At 49.9% G+C, this 27,808-nt stretch overlaps 1 protein-coding gene, 1 long non-coding RNA gene and 1 other non-coding gene across 5 annotated transcripts; 1 reads left to right on the top strand and 2 right to left on the bottom strand.

Moving 5' to 3' along the window:
• Window positions 1-8,808: 8,808 nt before the first annotated feature.
• LOC141414443 (small nucleolar RNA SNORA8) lies at window positions 8,809-8,944 on the bottom strand. The gene has a single exon (XR_012439471.1). It is a non-coding gene; the product is annotated as a small nucleolar RNA SNORA8 (small nucleolar RNA).
• Window positions 8,945-14,640: 5,696 nt separating this feature from the next.
• On the bottom strand, window positions 14,641-21,442 carry LOC141413813 (uncharacterized). The gene is made up of 4 exons (XR_012438726.1): window positions 21,278-21,442; window positions 19,540-19,590; window positions 15,703-15,875; window positions 14,641-14,930 (listed from the first exon to the last, which is right to left on the bottom strand). It is a non-coding gene; the product is annotated as an uncharacterized lncRNA (long non-coding RNA).
• A 78-nt stretch (window positions 21,443-21,520) lies between these two features.
• Window positions 21,521-27,390, top strand: Rnf112 (ring finger protein 112). Of its 3 annotated transcripts, none has more exons than XM_074046686.1 (14): window positions 21,521-21,653; window positions 21,817-21,857; window positions 22,838-22,973; window positions 23,161-23,367; window positions 23,458-23,589; window positions 23,791-23,895; window positions 24,287-24,337; window positions 24,646-24,702; window positions 24,784-24,858; window positions 24,989-25,109; window positions 25,231-25,400; window positions 25,476-25,529; window positions 25,673-25,747; window positions 25,863-27,390. In XM_074046686.1, the coding sequence occupies exons 1-14, from the start codon at window positions 21,600-21,602 to the stop codon at window positions 26,331-26,333; spliced, it is 1,749 nt and encodes a 582-aa protein (XP_073902787.1). In that variant the 5' UTR covers window positions 21,521-21,599; the 3' UTR covers window positions 26,334-27,390. The 3 variants fall into 3 exon arrangements, with proteins under 3 accessions (XP_073902787.1, XP_020040161.1, XP_073902786.1); XM_020184572.2 differs by having other exon boundaries at window positions 22,688-22,973; XM_074046685.1 differs by having other exon boundaries at window positions 22,688-22,973; window positions 24,646-24,858.
• Window positions 27,391-27,808: the final 418 nt, after the last annotated feature.

Below are 27,808 nucleotides of genomic sequence, written 5' to 3'. Positions count from 1 at the left end.
GGGCCAGCTTACACTGTCAGGGGCCAGGGGACCACCTGGGTCTCATTAGGCCTGTCGGCAAAGTGCTGCAGACCAGACGTTGTTAACTCCCTGCTGGCTGCGACTGCTCGCTGGATCCCACTCCACCACAGGCTGGCTGGACCTGGGGGCCTCCTGGCACCCCCAGCTGGCCCCAACCCACCCTCTACTTCCTGACAACTCCCCCCCATATGTCTGTTTCTTCTCTCCCCCTCCTGTCCTGGCCTGATTTCATCAGCCCTACAGAGGAGGGGGGGTGGAGGTGTGCCTGGGTCTGAGGAAGGAGGCCCAATTTGGGGAGAAGGCTGGGTGGGATGTATGTGGGGGGGCAGCTCCAGAGCTCCTGACGTGGGAGCTGCCTGGGCTAGTGGGGGACAGGGGCAGCAGGGGCCAGGCCGTCTCCTGGCAGGCCTGGGACATTTCTGAGCCATGAGCACAGGGCTGCAGGCGGCCAACTGCTCTGTCTGCCCCAGCTTGAGCCAGGCTCTCTCCAGCCCCCTTCTGGGCCCCCCTCCCCTGCTGGGGCCACCTCAGGCCCCCTCCTTTCCCTCCCACAGTTCCCTGGGCCATCTAGGCCTCTTTTGTTTCTCCTAGCCTTACCCCTCCTGTCTTCTAAACCCCTCGGGCTCTCTCTGGGCCCCTCTACCACTTCCCCATTTCCTCCACCCTGAGCCCACTGCCTCTTCCCAGGTTTCCCTGCTTCTGCCTTCTCCTTCCAGCCTCCTATCCTCTACGCACGCACGAGAAGAGTTGTCCTAGGTAGCCATGTTCCCTCCCTGCTGAGGCCAAATTTTTCACCTTGGACTATAAAGGAATTTCAAGTCTGGTTCCGGACTACTTTCAGGACCTTGTCCCTGATTGCTTGTGACTCCTAAGTTATAGTCTAGCCACACCAGACCTCTAGCTAGCAGGTCCTTGTGCCTTTGCCTGTGCTGTTCCCTGTGCTGCCCACTGTCTTGTCTCCTTCTTGGCTGTGTCACTGGGCAGGGCCTGTTTCTCATTTCTACACACTCAACTCTATGCCAGAGTCTGGCATAGAATAGGCCCGATACATAAACCCAGAACAGGTACTGTAAGAGGTGCTTAAGCTGCTTTGGCTGAAAAGCACTGACTCCTTACTTGGGCCCACGAATTAACTAAAAACAGGAGAAAAGCCTGGCATCTCTGTCTGTATTTTGTACCTATTGTCCTTTGCTCTGAGCCATTTTCTCCTGCAGCCACGTTGGAATCAAGGAAGGACAGGAATGATCGGTAACATCTTCATGACAAGGGGCTGAAACTTCTAAGAAACAGCCCCTTGCAGGACAGACCACCCCTCCAAATGAGGACAATTACCTATGATGATGAGGTTTCACCTGGAGCAGGAGCAATTATCTCATGGGAACCAGATTGCTCCTCTTAAGTGATGACAGTGAGAACAACATCTGTGGAACTCTCGAAGAACAAGGGCTGAGATAATGGTCACCCAGACCCCACTGGACTGTTAACTGGCTGAAGATGGGCTGAGTGCTTACTTTGCCTCTTTCCATGGTGTGTCCGGGGCATGCAACAAATCTCCTTTCTCTGCCCTTCCCTAAGTCTTTATTTGGTGTATAGGGATGAGTGGCCAGACTGACATGTCGAAGCCCAGGAATTTGGGCCTTAGGTTCAAAACTCTGGTTTCAGTACCTTTTGGCACCTACAATGTGTTGCTATGCTTTCTGTTGGCTGCTGGCGACACAGTATCTTCCCCCAATGAGTGGCAAACAGTGGACAGTGAACTGCAAATGTAACAATGTGCTATGAACAGACATGAATTGAATGGATGAACACATGAAATATCTAGAACGACGAGACTACAGCTCTGACTTAGGTCCCTTGTCTCCGTTCCTGAGTTAGTAGCTAAGCCCCAGTCAACCTCCTTGACTTGGTTCTGTGAATGCTGGTAAGAGAGACTTCTGTTCGTGTTGTGCCCCTGGGGTTCTAGAATGCACTGCCTGCATCCAAATCCAGGTTCTGCCACTTGTTACCTGAGTGACCTTGGAGAAATTACCTAGTTTCTTTGTTCCTCAGTTTCTTTCTCTATGAAATGAGTGTAGTAATAATAGCATCCATTTCACAGGGGTGTGGTAAGGATTAAGTCATACAACTCAAGTGCCAAGAACAGTGCCCACGATTACTTGTCAAAGGAAAAAAATCTTAAAGTAATTAAGCTTGAATTTATTTGAGCAATTATAAACAAAACAGAACAAAGCAATACAAAACAAAATGATTTGTGAATTGGGCAGTCCTTAGAGCCAAGGCAGATTCTGGAGAACTCCTACCAATAACATAATCTGACAGCATTTATAGGAAACAGAAGTGTGGTGCAGAGACAGCTTAATTGGTTGCAGCTTAATTGGTTAATTGGTTACAGAGCCTCCTGAAGTTAACTGAAATCAGATACTGTGGTTAAACTCCATGTTAATTTGATCAGTTGGGCTCAGTGCGGGAGTTTAATCACAATCAATGGCCTCCTACAAATTTGATCTTATGTATCGTGGTAATTATTTAGCAAAGATTAGCTAATCACCATCATCACTGTAAATACCATGGCTGAACAGGAAAGGGTTGTCTTCAACAGGATTTTAATCCTTGTCTGTGGAAGAGATAGTTGGCAGTCCTCAGTATTTATTCTTCCTTAAATTCTGAGTAGTAACAGCCTTATTTTTATCTGGCTCATTGTGTAGCCTCCCTTGTGGCTGGGTGAGGTCACACAGTCCAGATTTTGGCCAATAAGTTGCAAACAGAAGTGTTGTAAAGGTAGGTGGCTCATCCCTCTCCATCCTTCCCTCTGTCCCCCTGAACATGATGGTTGGAGCTCTGGCTGCTACCTTGGACGTGGGGACGAGGCTTCATAAGAGGAGGGATCCAGAGGAGTTGGGTCTCTCTCAGCTCTGTAGAGTGGGTCCAGGGCCAGCTCTATTTTGTCTTTCCCTAGGCCTTTGTCATGTGGAAGAGAAAGGAACTTCTATTTAAGCCTCTGGTTGTTTTCTATAATACACAGCTGAATCTGATCCTCATCTCTTCTTTCAGCAAATGCATCAAATTTTAATGCAAGTTTATAAAAATGAAAAAAAATTAAAGAATTGGTCACTAAATGAATAATGAAATATGTTCAAAGTCAAGTATCAGAGACTTTTGGAGAATACTACTAAGAGAGGGAGGGAGAGAGAGGAAGGGGGAGGGAAAATATTAAACTGTGAGGTGAGGTATCAATCATATTTTGATTATTAAATTAGTTTTAGAAAATTTATTACGTGCACATGACAAAGCAAGCACTCTGTTGGCTAGATGTGGTTGAAGTCAGCTTAACTCTTTTGGGAAAGAAATTTGTCAGTGTATCAAGATTCTGTAATCCTGCTTTGGAGGAACTGTCTGAAGGCACCACTCCAGCGTATTGGAAAGGTCCATGCACAGCGAGCCGGCATCACTTGTTGCCAGCCCAGCATGGCAAGGCTCCTGCCGTGTTTGGGGGCTCCCTTCCCCAGACATCCTTGCTGTTCCGTGAAAGGCACATGACATCAGTGCGCTGCCCTGGGTTTCATTTTGGAAGAAAATGGCTTGAGAAGCCAGAGCAGGAAGATTCCATCCTTAGGATGGTGGTGTCTGGGTCCTAGGCCCTCTGGCTACTTGGTGGTGGCTCTGCAAGTGCAGTGTTGAATGACCCTGGCTGGGGCTTGGCCTGCAAAGCCCTGAGCTTGGTTCTCAGCCCTCCTGACAGTAGCTTTGCACTGCCCATTATTATTATTTTTTTTATGAAAGACACTAACTCATGCAGGTGCTGGGGATCAAACCCACAGCCTCTCACATGCTAAGCGTGTGCCCTACCAATCATGAGGAGCCCCAGCAGGATTTGGAGGGCGGCAGGGGAGAGAAGTTGGGATATTCATTTCCCTCCTTTCATGGTTCCTGCAAACTTACCTGTTTCTCAGCCAGAGGTCTCAGGTCCTGACAAACAGCCTTCCACACAGCCTTCAGACCCAGGGTGAACAAGTGCTTCCTTGGGCCCCTTCAGGTCCAGGGGTGGTGACAACTCTGGCATTATCAACCTGGGGATATGATATCATATACTGCTCACACCCCAGCAAACTGTTATTTCATTACATGCGGTTCAACTTGTTCTGAAATGCGTTTTCCTTGGAGGGGGCCTGATTACAGCATGCTTGTTCCAATGCAGGAAGGGAAGTGGTTACAAGGCATGTGAACAAGACTCCACTAACTAACTACCCTCTGTATTTTTACTGTGAGTTATACTGTAATACTGCCCAGCCTAGACTGCTAAGTGAACTCTGAGGACCCCCTGCTCTTCCCAGGTGCTGTTTTGGTGGGACACTCCTCAAGTCAGGTGGCTCTAGTTCTAGACTAGGCCTGTGCTGGCTATTCTCTGCCTTCCCTGACCCATGCTCCACCCTGCTGTATGCTGGGGACTGCCCTATATGGAGGACACTACAGGTAGCCGTGGCCTACAAGAGGCACCAGCAGGAGATAGGAAAAGGAAGGAGCTGGGATGTTTTTTCCTGGCCACTGTCCTACCAGGCACTGCAGTTTTGGTAATAGCTGTACCTCTCACACATACTGCCTCCTGTTACCACTCTGCCATGACCCTGTTCACTGATTCTGGTTACCCTGTGCCCTCCTCTGACTCTTCCAGCCTGGGATGGTATTGGCTCTCACCTATGCTAGATCCAAGATGCCCAACACCCCGTGTTGGTTTCCTTAATGCTCACGTCCAAGTCAATAGAGCCTTCATTAAAATCTCTTTAAACAACACAGTTGAGCCCAACTTTGGTTTCATGCCTCGAGCCTGACTGACACAAGGTCTCAGTTTGGTTTCTTGGAAAAAAGGTACAGCAGCCTGTGGGATAGGACCTGTGAGCTAATGGGTCTTGCTGGCAGGCAGCCAAACTGCTCCTTGTTGTCAACCCCCTTCACCCGAAGTGGGGAAGGCCTGTGACCTATTGGGTGAGGTTTTTTTTTTTTTTTTTTTTTTCAGCACTGGGGTTTGAACTCAGGGCCTCACACTTGCTAGGCAGGGGCTCTTACCACTTGAGCCACTCCACCAGATGAGGTGAGGGCTTCCAAGAGGGGCAAGGTCATCTGTGGAAAGGAGATACTTTGCTGAACTGCTAAAACTCAGAGCCTCTCCAGAGGCCGCGTCTGCAGTCAAGTGGCAGTCTGGGAGACTGGAGGATGAATATTGGGGCTGCCTGTGGTAGTAGATTGGGGGAGGCTGCACCTCATCATTTGGCAAGATAAGGACATAAAATTCCTTGGGGCCAAGCGGGCACTTCAGAATATCAGGTCAGATTGGATGTAGGCCATTTTACCTTACTTACCTCTTTGGAGGCTCTGTCTCCAAATCAGTGTTATTCTTCCATAATGGGAGGCAGGGCTTCAGGGTGAACTTTGGGAAGTCCCAATTTTGGGACTGACCACCCAAAAGTGCAGTCCAAAACAAGCAGCTTTGATGCATTAGGTACTGCTTAATCTCTGTGATTCCAGTGTCGGTATCTTTTAGCCCTTCTGGAGCTAGTGAGGAAACACAAATTAAAATGAAGAGAAAGGATGGTGAGTGCTGTGAGAAGTGCAACAGGGAGGTGGGTTAGGAATATGGCATGAGAAGCCCACGGTAAGGAGATGGCGATGACCACCTCAGGGTCCAAGGCCAGGCACAGAGCTTTTGTGGTGGGGACCACACTCTTTATACCCTGGGTTTTCCTTGAAATTGGGGGACATGAGGAGCATTTGGTTCTCTCTCTGCTTTACAGTTTGAGGCAAGTTCAGCTGATGGAGCTCAGGGTATGGCCTAGAGTAGAGGTAGGTTGGAGATGGGGAGTGTGTTGAATGCCAGGCTAAGATGTTTGAACTTGGCTTTGAAGGCCTTTGTGATTAGGGTATGCTGACATGCAAAATTTGGGTGTTTGATTTTACTTTAGCATGTGGATGCTACAGAGTGGGGAGAAAGCATACAGAGTAAAGGTGATTAAAAAAATCAAATTACTATACTTGCATATCAGAAAAGGGGGCATTCCCAGCCCTCCTGTTGGGTGGGCCTTGGGTTGGGTCTTTTGTATCATTCTGACTACCACTAAGTGGGGGCTTGTGTCTTCGGTCCTGAGAAATTCTTCATTGTTACTTCTTCACTGGATATTTCTTCCCTCCCATTTTCTTTTGTTCTCTTTCTGATATTTTTATTAGTTAGATGTTGGACCTCCTGAATTACCCTTACTTTTTTCTCTGATATTTTCCCTCTCTTTGTTGTTGTTTTGTTTTTAGATGTACTAGGGTTTAACTTCAGGGCCTTGAGCTTGCACACACTCTACTACCTGAGCCATGCCCCCAGCCTCTTTGCTTTAGCTATTTTTGAATAGGTCTCGTGTTTATTCCTGGGTAGCTTAGACTGTAATCCTACTTATGCCTTCCACATAGGTGGGATGCCAGGAGTACAGCACTCTGCCTAACTTTTTGCCTGGTCTGGCCTTGAACCTCACTCAGTCCTCCAGATCTCTGCCTCCTGAGTAGCTGAGATTATAGGCATGAGCCACCTCTCCTAGCTAATTGCTCCTTTGTAAAGGATTTATTGTGGTATACTTTACATATCATAAAATCCACCTATTGTAAGGGTACAGTTCAGAAGTTCCTTTTAAAAGCAAATTTAGAGAGGTTTTAAGTTCATAGCAAAACCCTCTGTATTTAGAGAGGTTTTAAGTTCATAGCAAAATGGAGCAGAAGGTACAGAAATACCTCATGTATTTCCTGTCCCACCCCCCACACCCAGCTTCACAAATGGTACGTTTGTACCAGTTGATGAACCTAGATGGCACATTGTTGTCACCCAAAGTCCATGGTTGCCATCTGGGTTCACTCTTGGTGTCTGCCTTAATCCTATGGGGCTGGACGAATGTGTAATGAAATGCATCCACCCTTTGAGCACAATACAGAGTAGTTTCACTACCCTAAAAATCCTCTGTGCACTGCTATTCATCCCTCCCTCGCTCCTAACCCCTGCCAACCACTGAACCATTGTGCTGTCTCCATAGTTTTGTCTTTTCCAGAATACCAGATAGTTGGAACCATACAGTACAGAGCCTATGCAGACTGGCTCCTTTCACTTGGCAATATGTATTTCACATTTCTCTACCTCCTTTCATGGCTTTGAATGCTGAATACTATTCTTTTGCTTGCTGTCCCACAGTTCATTTACTAGTTTACCTATTGAAGGATATTTTGGTTGCTTCCAACTTTGGGCAATTATGAATAAAGCTGTTATAAACACCCATGTGCAGGTTTTTCTGTGGACGTATGTTTTCACCTCATTTGAGTAAATACCAAGGAGCACTACTGCTGTGTTGTATGGTAGGAGTGTGTTTAGTTTTGTAAGAAACTGCTAGAATGTCTCCCAAAGTGGCTGTAGCATCTTGCATTCCATCCAGCGATGAACGGGAGGTCCTGTTGCTGCACCTCCTTGCCAGCATTTGATATCACATTATTTTTTATTCTAGCCATTCGCAGAAGCTTGTAATGGATGGCATTTCATTGTTATTTTAATTTGAATTCCATACCAGCTAATGTTGAACATCTCACGCTTACCCACCATCTGCGTATCTTCAGTGAGAAGTCTGGTCATGTCTTCTGTCCATGTTCTAATGAAGTCAGTAAGGGGAGCAATGGCAAAGGTGACTCCATTTTGGATGAGAGAGGCACTTTAAAAGCAGCCATCTAAAGAGGCATGGGAAACTGTGGGCTTCTCAGGGAAATAACAAACCCCTTACCAAAGTAGCAAAATACAGCTGCATGATGTGGGTAATGAGCCCCAAGGCAGGGAAGAGCTGGGCAAGCTTACAAGGCCAGGACAGCTGACCAGACCCTCCTGGAACATCCAGTTGGTTAAGGAGAGGGGCGGACAGGGGTCAGATTTAGTGAGAAGTTGACTAGGCACCAACCAATCACAAATATAGTTTCAAGGTAGACTAGTCATACCTAAGCCAGTTAATGCCCTATGTCATCTCCAAGACTTCAGCCATTGTTTGGCATAGTTCTTTCGCCAAGTCCCACCCATTAGGGTGCTTTGCTATCCTTCCAATAAACTTTGTGCTGGCTTTACTCTTAACTCCTGGTATGGAGTCTTCAATCATCAACTATGGCCAGGATACAAACTTGGGATCAACAATCCAATATCAGATCAATGGCTTTTTTACTGCTAATGTTTTGAGAGATCTTTATGTTAGATACGAGTCCTTTGCAGATAAGAGGTTTGAAAATATTTTCTCTCACACCATGGCTTGTCTTTCCATTTTCATAATGGCCAGTCTTTCATTGAGCACATATTTTAAATTTTGATTAAATATAGTATATGAATTTTTCCTTTTACAGATTTTGTTTTTGGTGTGATGTTTAATAACTTTTTGCTTAGTCCTAGGCACTAAAGACTTCCTAGTTTTTTTCTAAAAGCTTTGTAATTACTATTATTATTATTATTATTTTGGTAGCACTGGGGTTTAGACTCAGGACTTCAACCCTTGACAGGCAGATGTTCTATTGCTCGAGCCAAGCCTCTAGCACTTTTTTTCATTTTGGTTGGTTTGGAGTGAGGGTCTTGCTTTTTGCCCAGGCTAGCCAGGACTGTAGTCCTCCTGTGATGACAGGTGCATGCCCAGCTTTTCCCCCTTGATTGCCTGGATTGACCTGGAACCACAATCCTCCTGATCGCAGCCTCCCATGTAGCTAGGATTACAGGCTTGAGCCACTGATGCCTGGTACCACCAAACAAAACAAAACAAAACAAAACAGGTTTAACATGCACAAGCCAAGAAAACCCATGATGTTAGATACCAGATTTCTTTCACACTGTCCTTTGAACACACTAGCAGGAATAAGCTTCTGAGTAAAGATACCTTGCAGTATAATCTGACTTCTTTAAATATGTTTTTCTTTGTCTAGTTTTCAGAAGTTTAATTCTGATGTGTTCTGTAATGAATTCCTTTGAGAATGTTTGGGGTTTGCAAACATTCTTGAATCTGTAGGTTTATGTCTTTTGTTAATGTGGGAAGTTTTTGCCATATTTTATTTGAGTACTTTTTCTGCACTACCCTCCATTTTTCCTTTTAGGACTCTGCTACAGTTCCACAGGTCCCCAAGTCTCTGTTCATTTTATTCTCCAGTCTCTTTTCATCTTTGTTGTCTGACTAGGTACTTCTTTTGTTTTATTTCCTGATTTGTTGATTGTTTCCTTTCTTCCCTCCATTCTGCTGTTGAGCCCATCTACTGAGCTTTTTATTTTGGTTATTGTGGTTTTCAATTCTAAACTTTTTCTTTGGCTCTTCTTCATAGCTTCTGGTGTTTTCAGAGGCTTTCTGTATTTTCATTTGTTTGAAGTATGTTTGCAGTTAGTCACTGAAGCATTTTATTATATCTGCTTTAAAATTTTTGTCAGATAATCCTAATATCTCTGCCTTTTCAGTATTGATGTCTTTGTATTGTTCTTTGCCATTCAGTATGAGATTTCGTTGGCTCTTGATATGATGAATGCTTTTTGATTGAAACCTGGGCATCATGTTATATTGTGAAACCTTGGATCTTATTTAAACCTGTTTTAACTTCCTCTAACATCCCTCTGGCAAGGGAAAGGGATGGCACTGCCTCAGTGCTGCCAGATGAAGGTAGAAGTCCATGTTCCTCATTCTGCTTCTTTTCACTCCCAGTGTGAGGGGAATCCCTCTTCATGGATAGGTGGTGGAACACTTATTACCGTGGAGATAAAAGTCTCATCTCCCTACTTGGCTTCCTCTGACATCACCACATAGGGGTATTTGGACCCCTTTGTACTGCCTGGTCAGGGGAAGATATGGGCTCCCACTTAACCTTTGTGGCATGGGTGGGGTGGGGCTGTAGTCTCTATAGTCTCTATTGTGGCATTCATTGGCTGGGAAATGTATTTATTGTTAGAGTTTTCTTCTTGCCACCCCTTTCCTGGTCCTTTGGCTACAGAGAGCACCTTTTGGGAGAAGGGTTCTACTTGTGCACATTGGTATATCCATGTACCAGCTGCTCCAATACCTGGTTTGGGATACTGAGACAAAAAGAAAGCCCAAGGTACTTGCTTCCATGTCTGTGGGGAGCGGATTATGAGAAGCCTATGAGAACTTGACATAAGCACAGCTGTGCTTAATGATCTACAGGCTGAGTTTGGCACGGCCCCAGCCACAGAAGAGAGTGAGAAGGCAAAAGGCAGCACAGCTGCACAGCTGCTTTTCCTAAGTTGTTTACATTCAAAGAAGTAGGAACACAGGTTTCTCTTGTTACAATGTCATGGTCCTCCCTGAGAACTGTTGCTCCATCTCCTTGTTTACCCCTGGATATAAAAGACATACTTAGGTGAGGTTTTTTGCTGGGCAGCTGAGGCTGCTGCTGGCTATGTGTCTCCACCAGAGCAGCTTTCTGCACCGAGAACTTTTTACATAGGCTTTAGAAAAGCTAAGCTAAAGAAAAGCAAAAGAGAGTCTAAGAACTGAGACTTTAAGCATTATGCTAATGCAGTTTTTAGATGCGGCTGCTGTTGTTTTTCTGCAAGTCTGAGCACCGAGACTTTAAGAAAGGGAACATGGGACAGTGCAAGTCAGAGGGCCAAGACTTAGATTAAAGAAAACATGGGACAGTGCAAGTCTAAAGAAAGAGACTTTAAAGAATAGAAAACAAGAAAGACTTTAGAAGTGAGGTTTTAAAGAACAGAGAAGAAAGACTTTAGAAGGAAGGTTTTAAAGATAGAGAAAAGAAGCAGAAGGAAGAGAAGAGAAGTAAAAAAGCATTGAGGCTGTTGTGCATCTCCATCCGAGCACCCAGCACACCTGGCCCCAGCTTTGTCTTCTATCATTTGTCCTTTCTGCATCTCCAGTCACCCCCAGTTAGGTCAGGAAGAACCAGGAGCATGAGAAAGCTCTACACATGTCCATCCTTGGGTCCTGAGGTCCCTGGCTCCTCTGCCTTCTTCTGTCTTCTGAGTCTTCTTATATACATGGCATCCAGGGGTTTTAGTTGTCTTAGCACAAGGAATGGAAAATGTACTTCATCTTCCTACAAATGGAAGTCCCTTAAAAAATTATAACTTATAAATGATTCTGTGCATCAGTCTTTCAACATATGTGTACCTGGGAACCAGCACCCATAGAAAACATTCCTAGCACCCTATCAGGCTCCCTTCTCCTGGGAGGACACATTTTCATTTGCATCTTTAAAATAATCTGGCTGATTGCTGGATGGATTGGTGAGAGGAAGGGGAGGGAGTGGCAGTCAGGGTTCTCAGGCACCCTCGTCTTTTCCTGTGGGTGGGGGTGGCCTGACTCTGCAGATCATATCCAAGTCTGCTCAGGCCTCTTGGCTGACCATGTCCTCCTCTGTGGCCTGGGCCATGAATTAGGGTGGAGGTGGCCACAGCCATCCAGTGCAGGTGGGAAGCCCTGCTCTGTCTGCCATCAAGTTCATTGTTGGGAAACAGCAGCAAATTCTAGCCTTTGGATGCCCTCTTTCCTGACCTCTGGTGTCAACTGTTCAACTCCTGTTACTCAACCTCATTCCACATTCAGTTAGTAAACATGCTGTGTTATGGATTGCCAAGGGAATGACTGCCATGGCTGTTTTACACTGCCTGGCCCTGGATTATAGGCCTGTAAAGGCAGAAAGCAACTGATTGAGGGGTCAGAGAGAAAGGAAGAAGAAACACTGGTGGGGGAGGGGAGAGAGGGAGAAAGAGAGAGAAAGAGAATAGAGAGATGGAGAGAGAGAGATGGAGAAAGAAAGAAAGAGAGAAACATGGATTTAGCTGTGAGTCAGTTGGACAGCCTGTTTCCTCATCTGTAAAATGGAGCCAATATTCCCATCTTTGGAGGAGTGGAGGGTGTGGAAATTCTTTTGTATGAAGGACTCAGCCTACACTAGATGCCCAGTAAATATGCATGCTTGTTGTTATTAATATAACAAATTGATGGAAAACAGTCTTCCTTCTCCACCTGACACCTGTCCTCAGGTCAGATCCCTAAGCTTCTGTAGGACTCTGGGCTTTTACTTTGATAAAGGGGAAGAGATTTGGCCTTGGGGAGGGAGGTCTGAGATCCAAGGTGGGGCCCGCTGACTGGTGCTTGGGAAGATCTGGGAACAGTGAGGCAAGCAGGCCACATTCACCTGCCACACTGAACAGCTAGCATGTATCAAGCACCGGCTGTGGGGCAGTACTGTGCAATTGGGCGTAGGAGCGTCTTCAGTTTCACAGCTGAGGAAACGGGGCGTGGGCAAAGCAGGAAGGTTGGCCCTGTGAGTTGGGCAGAGCCAGTATTTGAACTGAGGCCCCTTTGGTGCCAAAGCCTGGGTGCCCCACGTGATTCTGCTGATCTGGTCTGCATGAAGGCAGTGTGCAGGCCAGCAAGCTGATGGAGGACCATGCAAAGGCCTGAACCGCAGCCGGCTCCCGGCTCTACTCCTGGTTGTCTGCCCATCAGCCCAGCTGCATGGGGCTGCTTCTCACTTCGGAAGGGTCTCGGGGCCTAGTTCCAGCTGGGCAGAGTCTGTAGGGGGGCAAGTTACACCACATGAGCCATCTGGCCATGTTTCTCAACTTGCTGGCTGACTGCCTGGATGCTCCAGACTCAGGGTCATGGTAGACAGGATGGGAGCTGGCATGGGGTGGTACTGAGGGGGGAGGGTCTGGACTCAAGTCTCAGTTCTGATTTTGAGGGTGGGAGATGACCTGTGAGGATGGGGGATCCCACCCCACCCTCATCCGCTGCTGCCAGCCAGCATGAATATCTGAAAAGGGGCTTGAAGTGTCTTCTAGCTTTGCCTCCTCCTTTCTTCCCTGCTGTCCTCCACATCATTTAGTGTGCCCCCAACTTATATATCTGCTTCCACCCTGCCTCTGCCATTCATCTTCCTGTCCCCACTCTCTACCCCCACCATCTTTTGTCTCTTGTCCCCTGGACTTTAGGCTCTGAAGTTCAGCAGACCATATTTGAATTTTATCTTCCCTACTTTCTTAATGTAGTTAGCAAATGTTTTCTGCTCCACTCCTCCCCCCAGGCTTGACTGTGTTAGCTGTCAAAACATCCATGAAAGAAACTGCTGTCATAGCCAGGTATGGTGGTATGTATCTGGAGTGGCAGCTGAGGTAGAAGGATCACAAGAGTTGGAGACCAGCTTGGGCAATGTAGGGAGACTGTCCTAAGTGTGTGTGTGTGTGTGAGGGAGAGAGAGAGAGAGAGAGAGAGAGAGAGAGAGAGAGAGAGAGAGAGAGAGAGACTGCTGTGAGCATTTGGGTGGTCATTTAACTTCTCCAAGTCTCACTTTCTTCATCTATAAAATGGACTAATATCCACTGCAATGTGTTGTGAGGGCTAATGGGAGGAGGCTCCAATCAGGTGCCTCCTGCTCCTCCTTCCATCACCACACATTGAACCCCTCCAGTTTCTCTCCCCACCTCTGACCCCTCTGCCATGCCAACTGCTAGACAACGGTCTAAACACTACTGCAAATTCTGCATTTGTGGTTACCTCCTATTATTTTTAGGGGGCAGAGTCCAGTTTTCTTGGCCTGATAGTCAAGGTCTTCCTGCCAGCCTCTCCAAGCTCCTTACCTCATCCTCTTCACATCACAGGCTAGTTGTCCACTTGGGGCCTGCTATGAGCTGAATTGTGCAACCCCCCAACTTGTATGTTGAAATCTTAACTCCTAGTACTTCAGAATGTGACTGTTTGGAGATGGGGTCTTTTTAAAGAAAAAATTAAGCTAAAATGAGGTCATGAGGGCGAGCCCTAATCCAATATGACTGTCATGCATCTAAGAAGAGATTAAGACACAGGCATGCCCAGAGGAAGGACCACATGAAGACACGTGAGGAAGGCAGACATCTACAAGCCAAGAAGAAAGACCTCAGAAGAAACCAACCCCGTAGACACCTTGATTTTGGACTTTTAGCTTCCAGAACTATGAGGAAATGAATTTTTGTTGTTTAAGCCAGTCTGTGGTACTTTTTTATGACAGCCTGAGTAAACTCAGACAAGGACTGTCATAGGCCAACTACAATGGGTCTCAAATTTAAATTGTAGACCTTCATTGCCAGATGAAATTCTTTGTTGTTTAAGGCATTTATTGAAACTTAAAAAATATGTCTTAGCATCTATGTTAGACTTTTTGTTGCTGTGACAAAATGCCCAAGAAAACAATTTAAAGGAGGAAGAGGTTTTTTAGCTCATGATTTCAGTCCACAGCAGGCTGGTTCCATGTTTCTGGGCCCACAGTGAGGCAGAACATTATGGTGGAAGGGCATGGTGGAGCAGAGCTGTTCAACTCATGGCAGCCAGGAAGCAGAGTGAGCTACAACAGGAAGGGGACAGGGCAAAATAAAGCCCCCAAGACTTAACTTCCTCCAACCAGGACCCACCTTCCAGGGTTCTACCACCTCCCGATGGTCTATTGAAAGTTTGAATCCATCAGTGGATTAAAACATTGATTAAGTCAGAGCCCTCACGATCCAGACACACCCAGACACACCCAGAGCTGTGTGTAATCTCTTAGGCATCTCAGTTCAATCAAGTTGACAATGAAATTTAACTATCATAGCACTTCATTTATTAATAACCTGGGAGCTTCTCAAACTGGAAGTGTCCCAGGTCTTCCTGCTGCCTGGAGTCCCTGTTGTTCCTCTTCTGTCTGTCCTCTTTGCAGATCCACTGTGAGTGTTGCTCTTTGTGGGCTCCTTCCCTGACCATGGCCTGTCCACGAAGGGCCTCTGGCGTTAGTGTCGGCTATGTGGAGCAGGGCTGCCAGATGGCTCCCTGAGGCCTGGGCTATGTCTGCTTCAGGCAAGGAGCCCATGGCTGGCCTTTGGTGGAAGTGTCCACACTTTCCTGTTGTTGGTGAAAAGTCAATAACAGCCCCTTACTTCTAATCAAGAATGGACTCAGTCTAAAGGATAGACTTCTGAAGTCCACCACCCAACAGCAGTTCTGCCCTATGGTGACTATTTAACCATAACTTATTTATTTGTAACAATTTTTAAGGGTGCTTTAAATCTTTCTCTTTAATTAAAAAACATTCCCAATTCAGTTTTTGGTACCATGGCAGATAGGAAACCTAAAATATTCAGAACAAACTAGAAATACTGAATAAAATAATGTTTGTGGCTGTAACAGGCAAAGGGCCAATGCTTGATAATGTGCTATGGTGAGGGTAGGCCCACATTCCACCAAAAGTAGTGTGAGAACAGGGATAGTCATTATAGCTCTGCTTGCTATAGCAAAATGTGAGTGACCCTCCAGGGGTCTGTTGCTAGAGCACTGGCTTGAGGACTTGGTTAATAACTTATGCCAAGTGGCTATTCAGAACAGTGAGGTCCCTCTGATCTGTTGGCCTTGGGCACTCAGAGCTCAAGAGCACAACTCTGGTTCATATTCATCACGGCTCAAAATTGTATGTGATTCCCACTGCCACACAAGTAAAATACAAAATCCCTGCCATGTGTTCCCAGTGATCTGTTCTCTGCTGTCTACAACCTCAGGCTGCTGGCTCTGCCTCTGGTCTTACCAGCCCCTCCCTGCACCCAATCCACTCCCACACTGACCTGCTCTGCTGACTCCTGCAAGGCCTTTCCCCATAATTTCCCTGGGTCTGGAATCTTACCTCTGACACCTTTCTCAAGTTAATTCTTCCTCATGATGCAAGGCTGAACCTTGGTGACTCCCACATCTGAGTGAGGACTTCTCTGGGCTTCCTATCCACCAACATGGGTCTTGTGGAGGGGCAGTGGACTGCTTGCTCATTTGCTTATAGCCTCTGAATTCCTAGGCAAGGGCCTGTCAAAAGACACAATGACAACAAATTTAGTTTAAAGATGGAATTGACTTCTATTTGTAGTTCTAACATCAGGCAACACCTCATTCTTAAAATATAGAAGGAGTGTTTCAATGAGCTAAGCAGAAGAGGTTGACTTCATTGGCAGAAAAGGACTGAAAAACGTGGAAACAGGACCAAAAATGAATTGGTTGTTTCAAAATTAATTTTCTTGTAAGGGCTAAAGCAAAGGGGATGGTCTTTCACGCTGGCTAAAACCGGCCCATTTGGGAACTTGGCTGTTACCTGTCTCCTGATTTCTTGGAAGTTTGGATAGACCACTTAGTTTCAGCTTAGCGGTGTGAACTTCACCATGAACAACACTGTTTTGCTTTGGTGTGTTGGGCCTAGTGCAGGGGCTCACTCCCACACAATGGCCTCCTAAAATTTTATTTAGCAGGCCACTTCTTATTCATTGTAGCCCATGCTACACCAGCACCATGCTTGGTACATCAAAGGCATTTTATGAGTGTTTGAAGAACAAAGGGGAAGACAGAGAAGGATCTAGAAGTTTGAGTCATCCTAGGACCAGGGCATGGGTCTCATGTAGGGAGACAGACAATGATGAGGGCATGCAAAGCAGATAAAAATGTGGAGGTGGGGACCTCAGCACACCGTGGGCCTTCCAGGGCTGTCATTGGAAGGTGTACTCAGCTCTCTGAGCTTCAGCTTCCTCACTGGAAAACAAGGAATGTTGGTCACCATGTTGTGAGATTGATCAAGATCATGGTTCCTGTGACAACACACTTTGAACCCTAATTGCTAAGTGAATGTTGGATAATTGTATGTATTACTGATTATTTCAGGAAATCCAAGACCGTCTTGGTTGGGGGGGGTGGTTCAAAGCAGAGCTGGGGAGCTCAGACTTGCCTCCAGCTGCAGATGGGAGTCCCTGGAAGCTGGCCAGCAGGAGAGCCAGGATACAGGTATAGTGTCTTGAGCAACCACACGTGGTCTGGCCCCTCCAGCATCTACACTGCCTGCTGCCCAGCTGTGGGGTTCAGGCACTGGTTCCTCTCTGCTGATTGCTTCTCCCCATCTCCCCCAAGCCTGAACATTATTGTTAAAACTAGACACCCACTTGTACTGTCCATGGATTGAGATCACCTGGCTTCATTTGTGGGCCTGACTGTGCTGTTAGCTGCTCTCCCAAGTCATTAGGGATTTGGGCATTTGGACTTGTTTCATGGAATGGGTCTTTCAATTCTGGGACTGGATGGGGGACCCCTGTGGCTGAGGGCCCCCGGCAGGGACTGTCCAGGAAGTTGATCTTTATTTGAAACTAAAAATGCCAGCCAGATATGGCAGCTGCTAGAGGGGCTGGCACCCTATTTCAACTCTGTTGTTCCTGGCCCTGGCTCTCATCCCACTTCTCCAAGACCCAGTCTTCCTGCTCTTGAAGGAGATCTGACCCTTCAGGCCTGGCTGCTCACCTGGCCTCTGCTGCTCAATTGTGGAGGCCTGGCTGCACCCAGCTGTGGGGAAGGCCAGGGTGAGAGCAGGGAGGGCCACTGGGCCAGGGTCAGGAGGATGGTAAGTACCAGGAAGAGAGGCTGCTGCACTCTGGCGCCAGCGGGGAGGATCCAGGCCTGGAGGCAGCCGTGCTGGCATGGGTATGAAGGCAACCGGAGGTTCTGTAGCCCCCCCCAGCTTACCACACCTGGAAGTACCTAGAGGCTGTTGGCTTGACAGGACAGCGGGGCTCCTGAGCCCTGCAAAGAGCACTGTGGGGGCAGGGACTGGGGAATAATGCCAAATGTGGAGGGTTTATATGTCTGCATGTGACAGTCTCTGTTCTCTTCTTTGTGCTTTACAACTACATTCCAGCTGTTTGTCATGTACCTCTGGGTCACATGGGCTGGTCTCCCCGCCAGAAATGTCTGCTCATCCCCATACCTTCACCTGGTCACTTCATGTTCGCCCTTTAGATGTGGTCTGGGTAAGAAACCATCTCAGCCACCCAGGTCTGAGCAAGGTGCCTTTGCTTGGCCCTCCAGCATTTCCCCACCACCGCCCCTGCCACCCCCTGTCCCTCATCAGAAAACTTATCACCCAATTCTTGCCTGTTGACATTTCTGTCTCCTCCAGTAGACAGAAGCACCCTGATAGTTCATCGGTGTATTCCAGGGCCTGGTATGATGCCTGGTGTATAGTGTTCCATACATGTTTGTAACGTGGATGGATGGATGCACTCATGTAGGGATGGATAATTATAAGAATGGATGGTGGATGAGTAGACATATGGATGGGGGTGAAGGAATGATGGATGAAAAGATGTATGTTTTATGGGTAGGTGAGTGAGGGGGTAGATAGATAGATGTATAGATAGGGGATGGGTGGGTGAGTGACGGATGAAGAAAATTATACATGTGTGTGAACATGGAGCGATACATGGGTAGTTGGAAAATGGGCAAATAAAATACTATAGGAAAGCAATGGTAGACACATGGATGGATTAATGGATGGATAATGAATGTGGTGGATGGATAAATGGGTAATCAGTGTGTACGTGGATGGATGGTTGGAGGAATGGAGAATGGATGGATGGATGAGTAAATAGATAATGAATGAATGGATAAATGAATAGATTGATAACCGGGCTTCTCTCTCACTTGGCAGGCATCTGAGACACCTGGAGTGTCCTCCCACCATGTCCTACCTCATCATCAGGGTCTCTGGGCTCTTTTAGAAATACCTGTGGTACAGAAGCTTTCATGTCCAGGAGAGGCACTTGGACCTGCTGGATACCCTGCAGGGAAGAAGCTCTGTAGGGAGCTAAAGGATGAGGAGTGACAGGGTCTTGCCTTGAGCACAGTTAGAGAGTTGTTTGCATGCAGGGACAAACACATTACAGATGGAGCAGAAGGGAAATTCAGGGGCTGGAGAGGAGCACTTGGATTCGGGGTGGTAATGGGGTGAAGATGTCAGCCCCAAGATCCCCAAATTTGGGCCTCTTTCCTTTCTTCTGGTCAGTCACCCACCCAGTGTAAGGGCCTCTATGCAGCCTGGCAAAAGCTGAGGAGACAGGAAATTCCCTGTGTAGATGTGCAAAGACTGGGAAGACAGATGGATCTATGGAAGAATGCTATGGGCCCAAGGCTGCATTACTGGGGGTGAGCTCACCATGTTCAGTGGTGGGAATGTGTTATGTGTGTCTCTGTGTGCACAGGAGTAAGTGAGCCCATGTGTTAAATGAGCATGAGTGTGAGGCCAGGAAGTGCACGTGTTTGTATATGAGTGTGAATATCAGCTTAGGAGAGTGTGAGTGTGCACACGCATTTGTGATGCATGTGTGAACGCTGTGGGTCTATATCAGACTTGGTGGAGTAGTGGATGTGCTTGTGTATGGTGTGTGTGCACAGAGTGTGAACTAGTTCATGTGTGAGAATTTATTGGGAAGGATGTGTGGGTATGAGAGAAAGAGAGAGAGGGAGAGAGAGAGGGAAGGGGGAGGGGGAGGGGGAGAGAGAGAGATAGAGAGAGAATATCTTCTCTGTCCACATTGGGGGCCCAGAACCTCTACAAACATCCCAGTCTGGGAGACTACATTTTTGGCTCCTGATGCTCCTTATTCCAAAGTCACTCCACCCCTTCACTTCCTCCCAACTCAAAAACTCAGATACTCACCAGAAGCTAGGATGTCAGAAGACCAGTGGCCTGGACTGAGCCTCTAGGAACCTGTCACAGGGAGGGAGGAGAGGAGGGAGAGCAGATGCTGGAGACCTGACTGGCTCAGGTGGTAGAGTGCCTGTTTTGCAAGTCTGAAGCCCTGAATTCAAACCCCAGACCCACCAAAAAAAAAATCTGGAAACTAAGGGCTGCAGCTGGGCAGAGGGGTTATGGGCAGGAGGAGGGGCTGCTGCATGACAGCCTGGCCTGGCTTGTGAGAGGAGCCTGGCAGCTAGACACACAGAGACTCCCCTGGCCCATCCAAATCCAAGTGCTGTAGTCACTGCCATCCAGGGCTAGAACAGAAGACTCCAAATGGCCGGTCCACGGGCCCCATCTGGAGGCTGCTCAGCAAGTCAGTGGTCCAGCTGGCCCTGCGGGTCCAGAGTCCCTGGAGTCTGTATAGACTCTCAAGGGCAGGAGGCTGAGACACTTATGGCCATGTTCCAGGCCCTCATGGTACTCGGTGATGCTTCATGGACAAAGGGGTGGAATGATGAACCATCTGTCTTTAGGGCCTGGAATTCCTCCCTCCCCACAACTCAAGCTCCACACCTGAAACCCGGGACTCCCTCCCATCACCACCCTCCCTGTGGAGTCCACTCCAGCTCAAACCACTTCTCAGTCCCCAGCAGTATTCCAGGAGACTGTCCACTTTGCAGGACTATCCTGGTTCATTGTGACCCTTCCTATCCCATGGAGCTTCTGGGGCATTCCTGCCTGCTGGTGGGGATCTTGACTCACTCCTACTTCCTCTGCACTCCAGCTTCAAGGACTTACAAATACCCCCCTTGTCTGGGCAAAGGCCACTGTGACCTCTTGTTCAAAGAGGTAAAGTGAAATACCCAGAAATTTCCCCTCCTGGGAAATGAACCTAGATCAGCCTTGCTCTAAAGCCTGGGCTGCACCAATCCTGTCACAAGTTAGACTTCCAAGCCACAGCCTCATGAGGTCAAGTCACATCCAGTTGGGAGGGGTGAAGCAAGGAGGCCCCAGGGAAGCCATGGCACCTGAACAAGGCATGAAAGGCTATGAGGAAGGATGGAGGAGGAAACACCAGGCAGAAGTACAGAGGCAAGGAAGGGTGTGGTGAGCCATAAGGTTAAAGAGAATTATGATCTGACAGTAACAGGGAGTCACAGAAGGTGTTAGAGCAATGTGGGGTCAGCTGTGCTTGGAGCATCTATGCAGCCTGTGCATTGGACAGTGGGATAGAAAGAGGCAGTGAGGAGGGGGCTCTTCACAAGGTTGCAGCATAGCATCAGCCACCAGCAGGGAAAGACACCAAGGGACATGCAGGGCCCCAGGGTGCTGAGGAAGACTGCAGTTGGGACGTGTACCAGTGACATAAGCCTGGGGGAGGGTGGTGGGATACACAGGGCCACAGTCAGCATGGCAGCAGCATGCAGCCCTGCACATAGTAGGTGCTCAATGAAAGTAGGTCATACAAATGAATGGACCAATAGCCTCCCTGCCTTGTTGCCCTCCATGCTGGTTTCCACATCTCTTCTCTTTGCCCACCCTGTCCTGTAGCCCTGAAGGGCCTCAGCTGGCCCAGTAGGGGCAGTGCTGGCCCACTGTTCCACTGAACACCCCCTCCCGCTGTGCTGCTGCACGCACATGGCTTCTCTCTCTCTCTCCGTCCCCTTCCCCCTCCCTGTCCTTATCTTTCCCTCCCGTCTCCATGGCGACTCACCACCTCAGCTTGCCTGCATCCCAGTCTCTGCCAGGGATTCTGAGCTGGCTCTGTCCCTCCCTCCTCTGGAGCCCTGGTACCCGCAGCCCTGTCTCCTCCCCCTGGGGTGAGTCCAGCGGCAGCCTCCTCTTTCCCAACCCAACCGGCACATTTATTCTCCAGCTCTGACAGGAAGTCAGCTCCTCTGAGGAGACCATCCCCCTGCTCCACCTTCCACCTGCCACCTCAGTCAACCCTCCAGGAGAAAGCCATCCCACTTCGGGTTGAAGATCTTGGTGGAGCTCCTCTGTCTGCGGTGGACCCTCTTCCATCCCAGCCTCCCATGCCGAGGCCCGCCTTGTCAGTCACTTCCTTTTGTCATCGGCTTGGCAAACGGGCAAGTCTTCAGTCCTAAGATCTGGAGAGGAGGGTGGGGGTGGGAAGGAGCCACCTGGGATGGGGGATGGGCCTGGGGAGGGTGGGGGAGGGGTCTTGGAGAACTAGGATGAAAATGGGAGTCTGGATTCTGTTTTAAATTTTTTTTTTTTTAAATCTCCAAGGAGAGAAAATGGAGCTTCATGGGAAACAGCAGCAACAGTTGGTAAGCAGTGGGGCCTGCCGGGCTGGGATTGGTGCAGTGGGCTTGGAAAGGCTGGTCCAGGAGTACCAAACCCTGCGGCTGGACTCAACCAACCAAGGCTCCGCAGGGCTGTCCTGGGGAGGAAGCCTGAGGCTGGATCGGACAGGCTGCGGAGGGGGACCAGGGTGTGTGCTGCAAGGAGGCTGTAGCTCAGCTCCCAGAAGGAGAGCAGAAGGAATCCTCCAAGAACTAGAGCCATCTGCTTAGCTGCAGAATGGCACCAGGAGGCTGCCGCCTTCTCCTCCCTGTCCCAGCAGCTGGGGGTTGGAGAGTTGTTACTTCCTGGGGCCGAGGGAGGGAGGGTCCTGGTTCAAGTCAGCATCTCCTTGAGGGGGCCCTGCTGCAAAAGGCTGGGGACAGAATTTTCCTGAGCGTTGGCACTGGACGCCACACACATGTGACAGCACGTGCATCATCTCTGGTGATCGCCCCCATGCCCAGAAGCTGACGCTGTCAATGTCTCCATTGGAGCAATTAGGAATTGGGGCTCCGAGAGGGGCAGGACCTCACCCATGGCTTCATGACTGGGATGTGGCAGAGCCAGGGTTCCATCCAGTCCTCAGTCTTGGGTGCTTTTTTCCAACTGCTCTGCTGACGCCACTTTGGGGCCATTAGGACTTGGGGTGCAAGGAGTCAGGGTATGAGCAGAGCTTGTCCTCTCTAGGAGTTCTCTCAGGTCATGGAGGCCCTGAGGGAAGCTGAGGTGGCGCAGATCCCCCAAACCTTGCACCCAATAGACATCCTGTTTTTTGGATGGCTTGTCCTACCCTTCCCCTGCCCCCAACGCCTAGGTCCCATGCACCATTCCCCAAGCTGGAGCTGGGCCTGGGACCCCGTCCCACGGCACCCCGGGAGCCACCTGCCTGCTCCATCTGCCTGGAGAGGCTTCGTGAGCCCATCTCGTTGGACTGTGGCCACGACTTTTGCATCCGGTGCTTCAGCACGCATCGTGTCCCTGGCTGCGAGCCGCCCTGCTGCCCTGAGTGTCGGAAGATCTGCAAGCAGAAGAAAGGCCTCCGCAGCCTGGGGGAGAAGATGAAGCTCCTGCCACAGCGGCCGCTGCCCCCTGCGCTGCAGGTGCAGGATCTGGGTCCCATGGCTGGGTGGGGTGGCTCAGAACTCTCTGGTCAGATTCAAGAGCAGGGAGTGGCTTTGGCCCTATTCTAGAATGTTATGATGGAGCACAGAGTTTCAGGCTGGATGCACTCCAGACTTTAGGTCCCATTCGGGATGCTCAGGGGTCCCCCTTCTCTGCCCCACCCAGGAGACCTGTGCTGTGAGGGCAGAACGACTGCTGCTGGTGCGCATCAATGCCTCTGGAGGCCTCATCCTCAGGATGGGGGCTATCAACCGCTGCCTGAAGCACCCCCTGGCTAGGGACACCCCAGTCTGCCTCCTCGCTGTCCTGGGGGAGCCACACTCAGGGAAGTCCTTCCTCCTGGACCACTTGCTCCGGGGCTTGCCAGGCCTGGTGAGGGTGGGGCTGGCAGGAGGCTGGAGGGGGTCAGGGTGGTATGGGGATGCAGAATGGACCAACTGATGCCCCCTTCTCTCCTTGCAGGAGTCTGGTGAGGGAAGCTGGCCCAGAGGAGGAGAGGGGTCCCTTCAGGGGTTCAGATGGGGTGCCAATGGGCTCACCAGGGGCATATGGATGTGGAGCCACCCCTTTCTGCTGGGGAAAGAAGGGAAGAAGGTGAGAGAGAAAGGGCAGAAGGAAGTCAGGGTGGATCAAGGAGGGGAAGAAGAGGGGGAGAGGGGAAGCAGAGATAGATGAAGAAGAAGGGAATAAGAAGGAAATCTTTGGAGGTGAGGACCAAGAGAGTGGGTCGGGGAAAAACATGGTGGGGGTAGGCAGGCCTGACCCCTAGGCTCATCCCCTCTGTCCCCTGCATAGGTGGCTGTGTTCTTAGTGGATACAGGAGACACCATGAGTCCGGAACTGAGCAGGGAAACAAGAATCAAGCTCTGTGCTCTCACCATGATGCTGAGCTCCTACCAGGTGAGAGAGGTGCTGAGACCAAGTGCCCCCATCCCAATGTCCTTCTCCAGCTCAGCTTTCTCAAGGTCAAGAAAGGAGGCTCTCAAGGAGGCTTTGGTGACTAGAGTCACAGCAGGTTCTGGGGGTGACTCTGGGAGAGGTAAGATGCTCTCAGTCAGTGAAGGTGGGAAGATGGGTTACTCTAAAGATGGGGTGATGTCCCCAGGGGCCATCCTAGACCTACTGGAAGGTATGGGATACCTAGAGGTGAGCCCAGCCCTTCAGGCTAGAGAGGCCCCTGTGCTGAGCTGGTCCTGTGTTCTGAGGCCTGAAGGTTGTCTGGGAGTCTCCTCAGCATGGTCTTTCCAGCGTTGCTTTGACTCTGCAGCCCCTTGTGTCTTCTTGGTTTCAGATCCTGAACACCTCCCAGGAGCTGAAGGACACAGACTTGGGCTATCTGGAGGTGAGGAGGCCTCTGATGTTGGGGCATCACCCCAAACCACCCTTCCCATAAGGCCAAAAGGCTGGACCAGAGGGAGCTAGTGCCCTCCCATTTTGGCTCAGGATTTTATGCCGTTTGAACTGGATTGGTGGCTTTGAGGGCAGAGGGTGAAGTGTGAGGTTACCTGGTTTGGAGTAGGCAGGAGAATCCCAGAACAGGGAAGTGGGAAGCTTGGCTCTTGTAGTGGTGCAGGGGAATGGGGTGTGACTTGGAACAGATCATAGCCCTTGTAGCGGCCCAGCTCTGACATTATCTGTGCCCCCTCACAGATGTTTGTTCATGTGGCTGAGGTGATGGGCAAGCATTATGGAATGGTGCCAATCCAGGTGAGACACCCATGCCTGGACTTGTCACCCCAGACCCCAATACTCCTCCATCTGGTGGTGTCAGAACTCCTTCTCTTCCAGCATCTGGACCTCTTAGTTCGTGACGCATCCCACCCCAGCAAGTCAGGGCAGGGGCACGTGGGTGACATCCTCCAGGTGAGTGGACCAGAGGAATGGAGGGCAGTGACAGGGCAGAAGGCAAGGGGGCTGGGAGGGAAGTTGTCCCAGAGGGCACTCACAGTGGGAGGCTGTTCTGACTCAGAGCTCTCTACAATTTATTTCTCAGAAGCTGTCTGGCAAATACCCCAAGGTGCAGGAGCTGCTCCTGGGGAAACGAGCCCGCTGCTACCTCCTGCCTGCTCCGGGGAGGCAGTGGGTGAACAAAGGCCAAGGAAGCCCAGGAGGTGGTGAGTGTCCCCAGGGGCTGAGGCCTCCTGGGTGTTACTCCCCAGTTTCCCCAAAGGCCTCTGGTGGTACCCAGCCTCTCCCCAGGCCCAGTCTCCTCAGCATGAGAAATCTCTTCCTTAGACACAGACGACGATTTCCGCCACCTTCTCCGGGCCTATGTCTCAGATGTGCTAAGCACAGCCCCCCAGCACGCTAAGAGCCGCTGCCAGGGGTACTGGAGCGAGGGACGCGCCGTGGCCAGGGGGGACAGACGCCTGCTCACGGGGCAGCAGCTAGCTCAGGAGATCAAGGTGTGAAAACTCCCTGGAAACCCCAGCACTCAGCAGGCCCCTGCTCTCCCTGACCCGGCGGTGGTGTCTCTGCAGAACCTCTCGGGCTGGATGGGGAGGACAGGGCCCGGTTTCAGCTCTCCAGATGAGGTACGGAGGCCCCCGGGTGGATGGGATCTGGGAGGAAGGCCTGGGGGTGGGGGTCTGCAGGCCCTGGGAGTAGAGATGAGGAACAGGCAGCGCCCTTGACTGAGGAGGAAGGAGGGAGGCAGCCTGGGCTTTCCCATGGACAGATGGCTGCTCAGCTGCACGACTTGAGGAAGGTGGAAGCTGCGAAGAAGGAGTTTGAGGAGTATGTGAGGCAGCAGGTGAGCCCCCCGGCCTGCGGGGGAAGCTGGGGTCTGCCAGCAGGGCCCACATCGGGGAGGGGACGCCTGGGTCTCCTGGTCAGTGCACCTCCTTCTCTCCTCCTGGTCATTGTAGGACATAGCCACCAAGCGCATCTTCTCTGCACTCCGGGTCCTGCCCGATACCATGCGGAACCTCCTATCCACCCAGAAGGATGCTATCTTGGCCCGCCATGGTGTAGCCTTGCTATGCAAGGAAAGGGAGCAAACCTTGGAGGCCCTAGAGGCTGAGCTCCAGGCCAAGGCCAAGGCCTTCATGGACTCCTACACCATGCGTTTCTGTGGCCACTTGGCTGCTGTGGGCGGTGCTGTGGGGGCTGGGCTCATGGGCCTAGCGGGGGGTGTGGTAGGTGCTGGCATGGCAGCGGCCGCACTGGCTGCTGAGGCTGGGATGGTGGCAGCCGGGGCAGCAGTGGGAGCCACTGGGGCTGCTGTGGTTGGTGGTGGTGTGGGCGCTGGGCTGGCTGCCACCGTGGGCTGCATGGAGAAGGAAGAGGATGAGAGGGTGCAGGGAGGGGACCGAGAGCCCCTTCTCCAGGAAGAGTAACAGCCAAGAGACCCAAAAGGGTGAGAGATGCAAGTTGGGAAGAAGAGTGGGGTGATGCCACTCTTTGGAGGGGCTCACACATACCATACTACCCCTGCTGAATTCCCAGTGTCTGACAACTGGATGAGTTAGGTACTCAAGGTGTCTTCAGGAAGCTGGGAATGCTTCCTGAGGACTTGAGGGCAGGAAATAGAGCACAGGGCCCATTTCTGTTTGTAGATGACCATGAATCTACCGTCATCTCAGATACAGTAGACCCTGGATCTCCCACCACAAATGAGGCTCTACCCTCCCCACTCTAGTTTATTTTCTCTTTGATGACCCTGGGTTGTAGGAAGTTTGAGCAGTGCCATCCTGGAGTACCCATGGGTCCAGAACCCTTGTCCTTTCACAGATGGGAGAGGCCCCAGCATGATTGACCTTGGTGTTCAGGAGCAGGGGGCCCTGACAAGAGCTGGGACACAGGGCAGAGCCAAAGAGGTGGAGTAAACCCCAGAGTAGACACTTGTTCCCAGACTCCTCCCACAGTTGCTCCAGCAGGACTAAGTGACTGCCTGCCTCCCCTCCGCAGCTGGACACCTGTGGTATATCCTGAACTGTCTGCACTGCCGTGCACCTGTCCCTCCCTGCAGGCCACTCAGGCTCATGCCCCCTGTCAAGCCCACTCAGTGAGAGGAGTGCCCATGTTCTTTGAGGAATGCCCACATCACATCAGACTAAATGCCAAAGAATCTCCCTTCAATTGCATTCTGAGCTAAGCCAGTCTATATCACATTCTATCAAGGTCTCACAAAGGAAGTCACAGTGGAGAGATTCTATCTTTAAACATGTTCTTTCTCCCTGAGCTTGTGAGAATACTTTGTACCATCTTAGAAGACCTCCTTAATACAGCTCCCTGAATGTCAGGCCCCACTGAGAACTTGGGGACAGGGAGCCTCTCTCAGGGGGATGGAAAGTTCTGTTATAATGGAAGACTTCTGGGCTATTAAACTATAAAGGATGCTGTGCACATGACCTTTTGTTTTATGAAAAATAAAATGTGTGTATGTGAATGTCAGATTCCCAGTATGTTAACTGAAACAAGAATTCAGCTCCCAGAGGACTTCGGGGTGCAGGAGGTGACAGGAAGCTCCATTAATGGGATGTGTGGATGGAAAGAGGGGGACCAACATTCAGAAATTATCTGAGACGGTCCAGAGGAGGCCCTGATCCATGGTGGAAGGAAGGCTCAAGCCAAAGGCCAAGTGCATGGCTACCTCTGTAGGCTTGCTGAATAGGATTTTGAGTCCTGGTCCTCTTGTCTCTCTTCTGAGAAATGGCCATCTAGCCAAGGATGGCTATCCTCTCAGCCCTGGCTCCCATCTCAAAATTACAACAGTGCTTACTTCACCCACTTCTGTATTTTATAGATGAAAACCCCAGGAAGGGACATCTCAGATAAGGCTGTCTAGCTGGCTAATGGAGAGGCAGGGGAA

Source organism: Castor canadensis, chromosome 11 (assembly GCF_047511655.1).
Source record: "Castor canadensis chromosome 11, mCasCan1.hap1v2, whole genome shotgun sequence".
Taxonomy (NCBI): Eukaryota; Metazoa; Chordata; class Mammalia; order Rodentia; family Castoridae; genus Castor; species Castor canadensis.
This window is presented reverse-complemented; position numbering and strand designations above follow the sequence as displayed.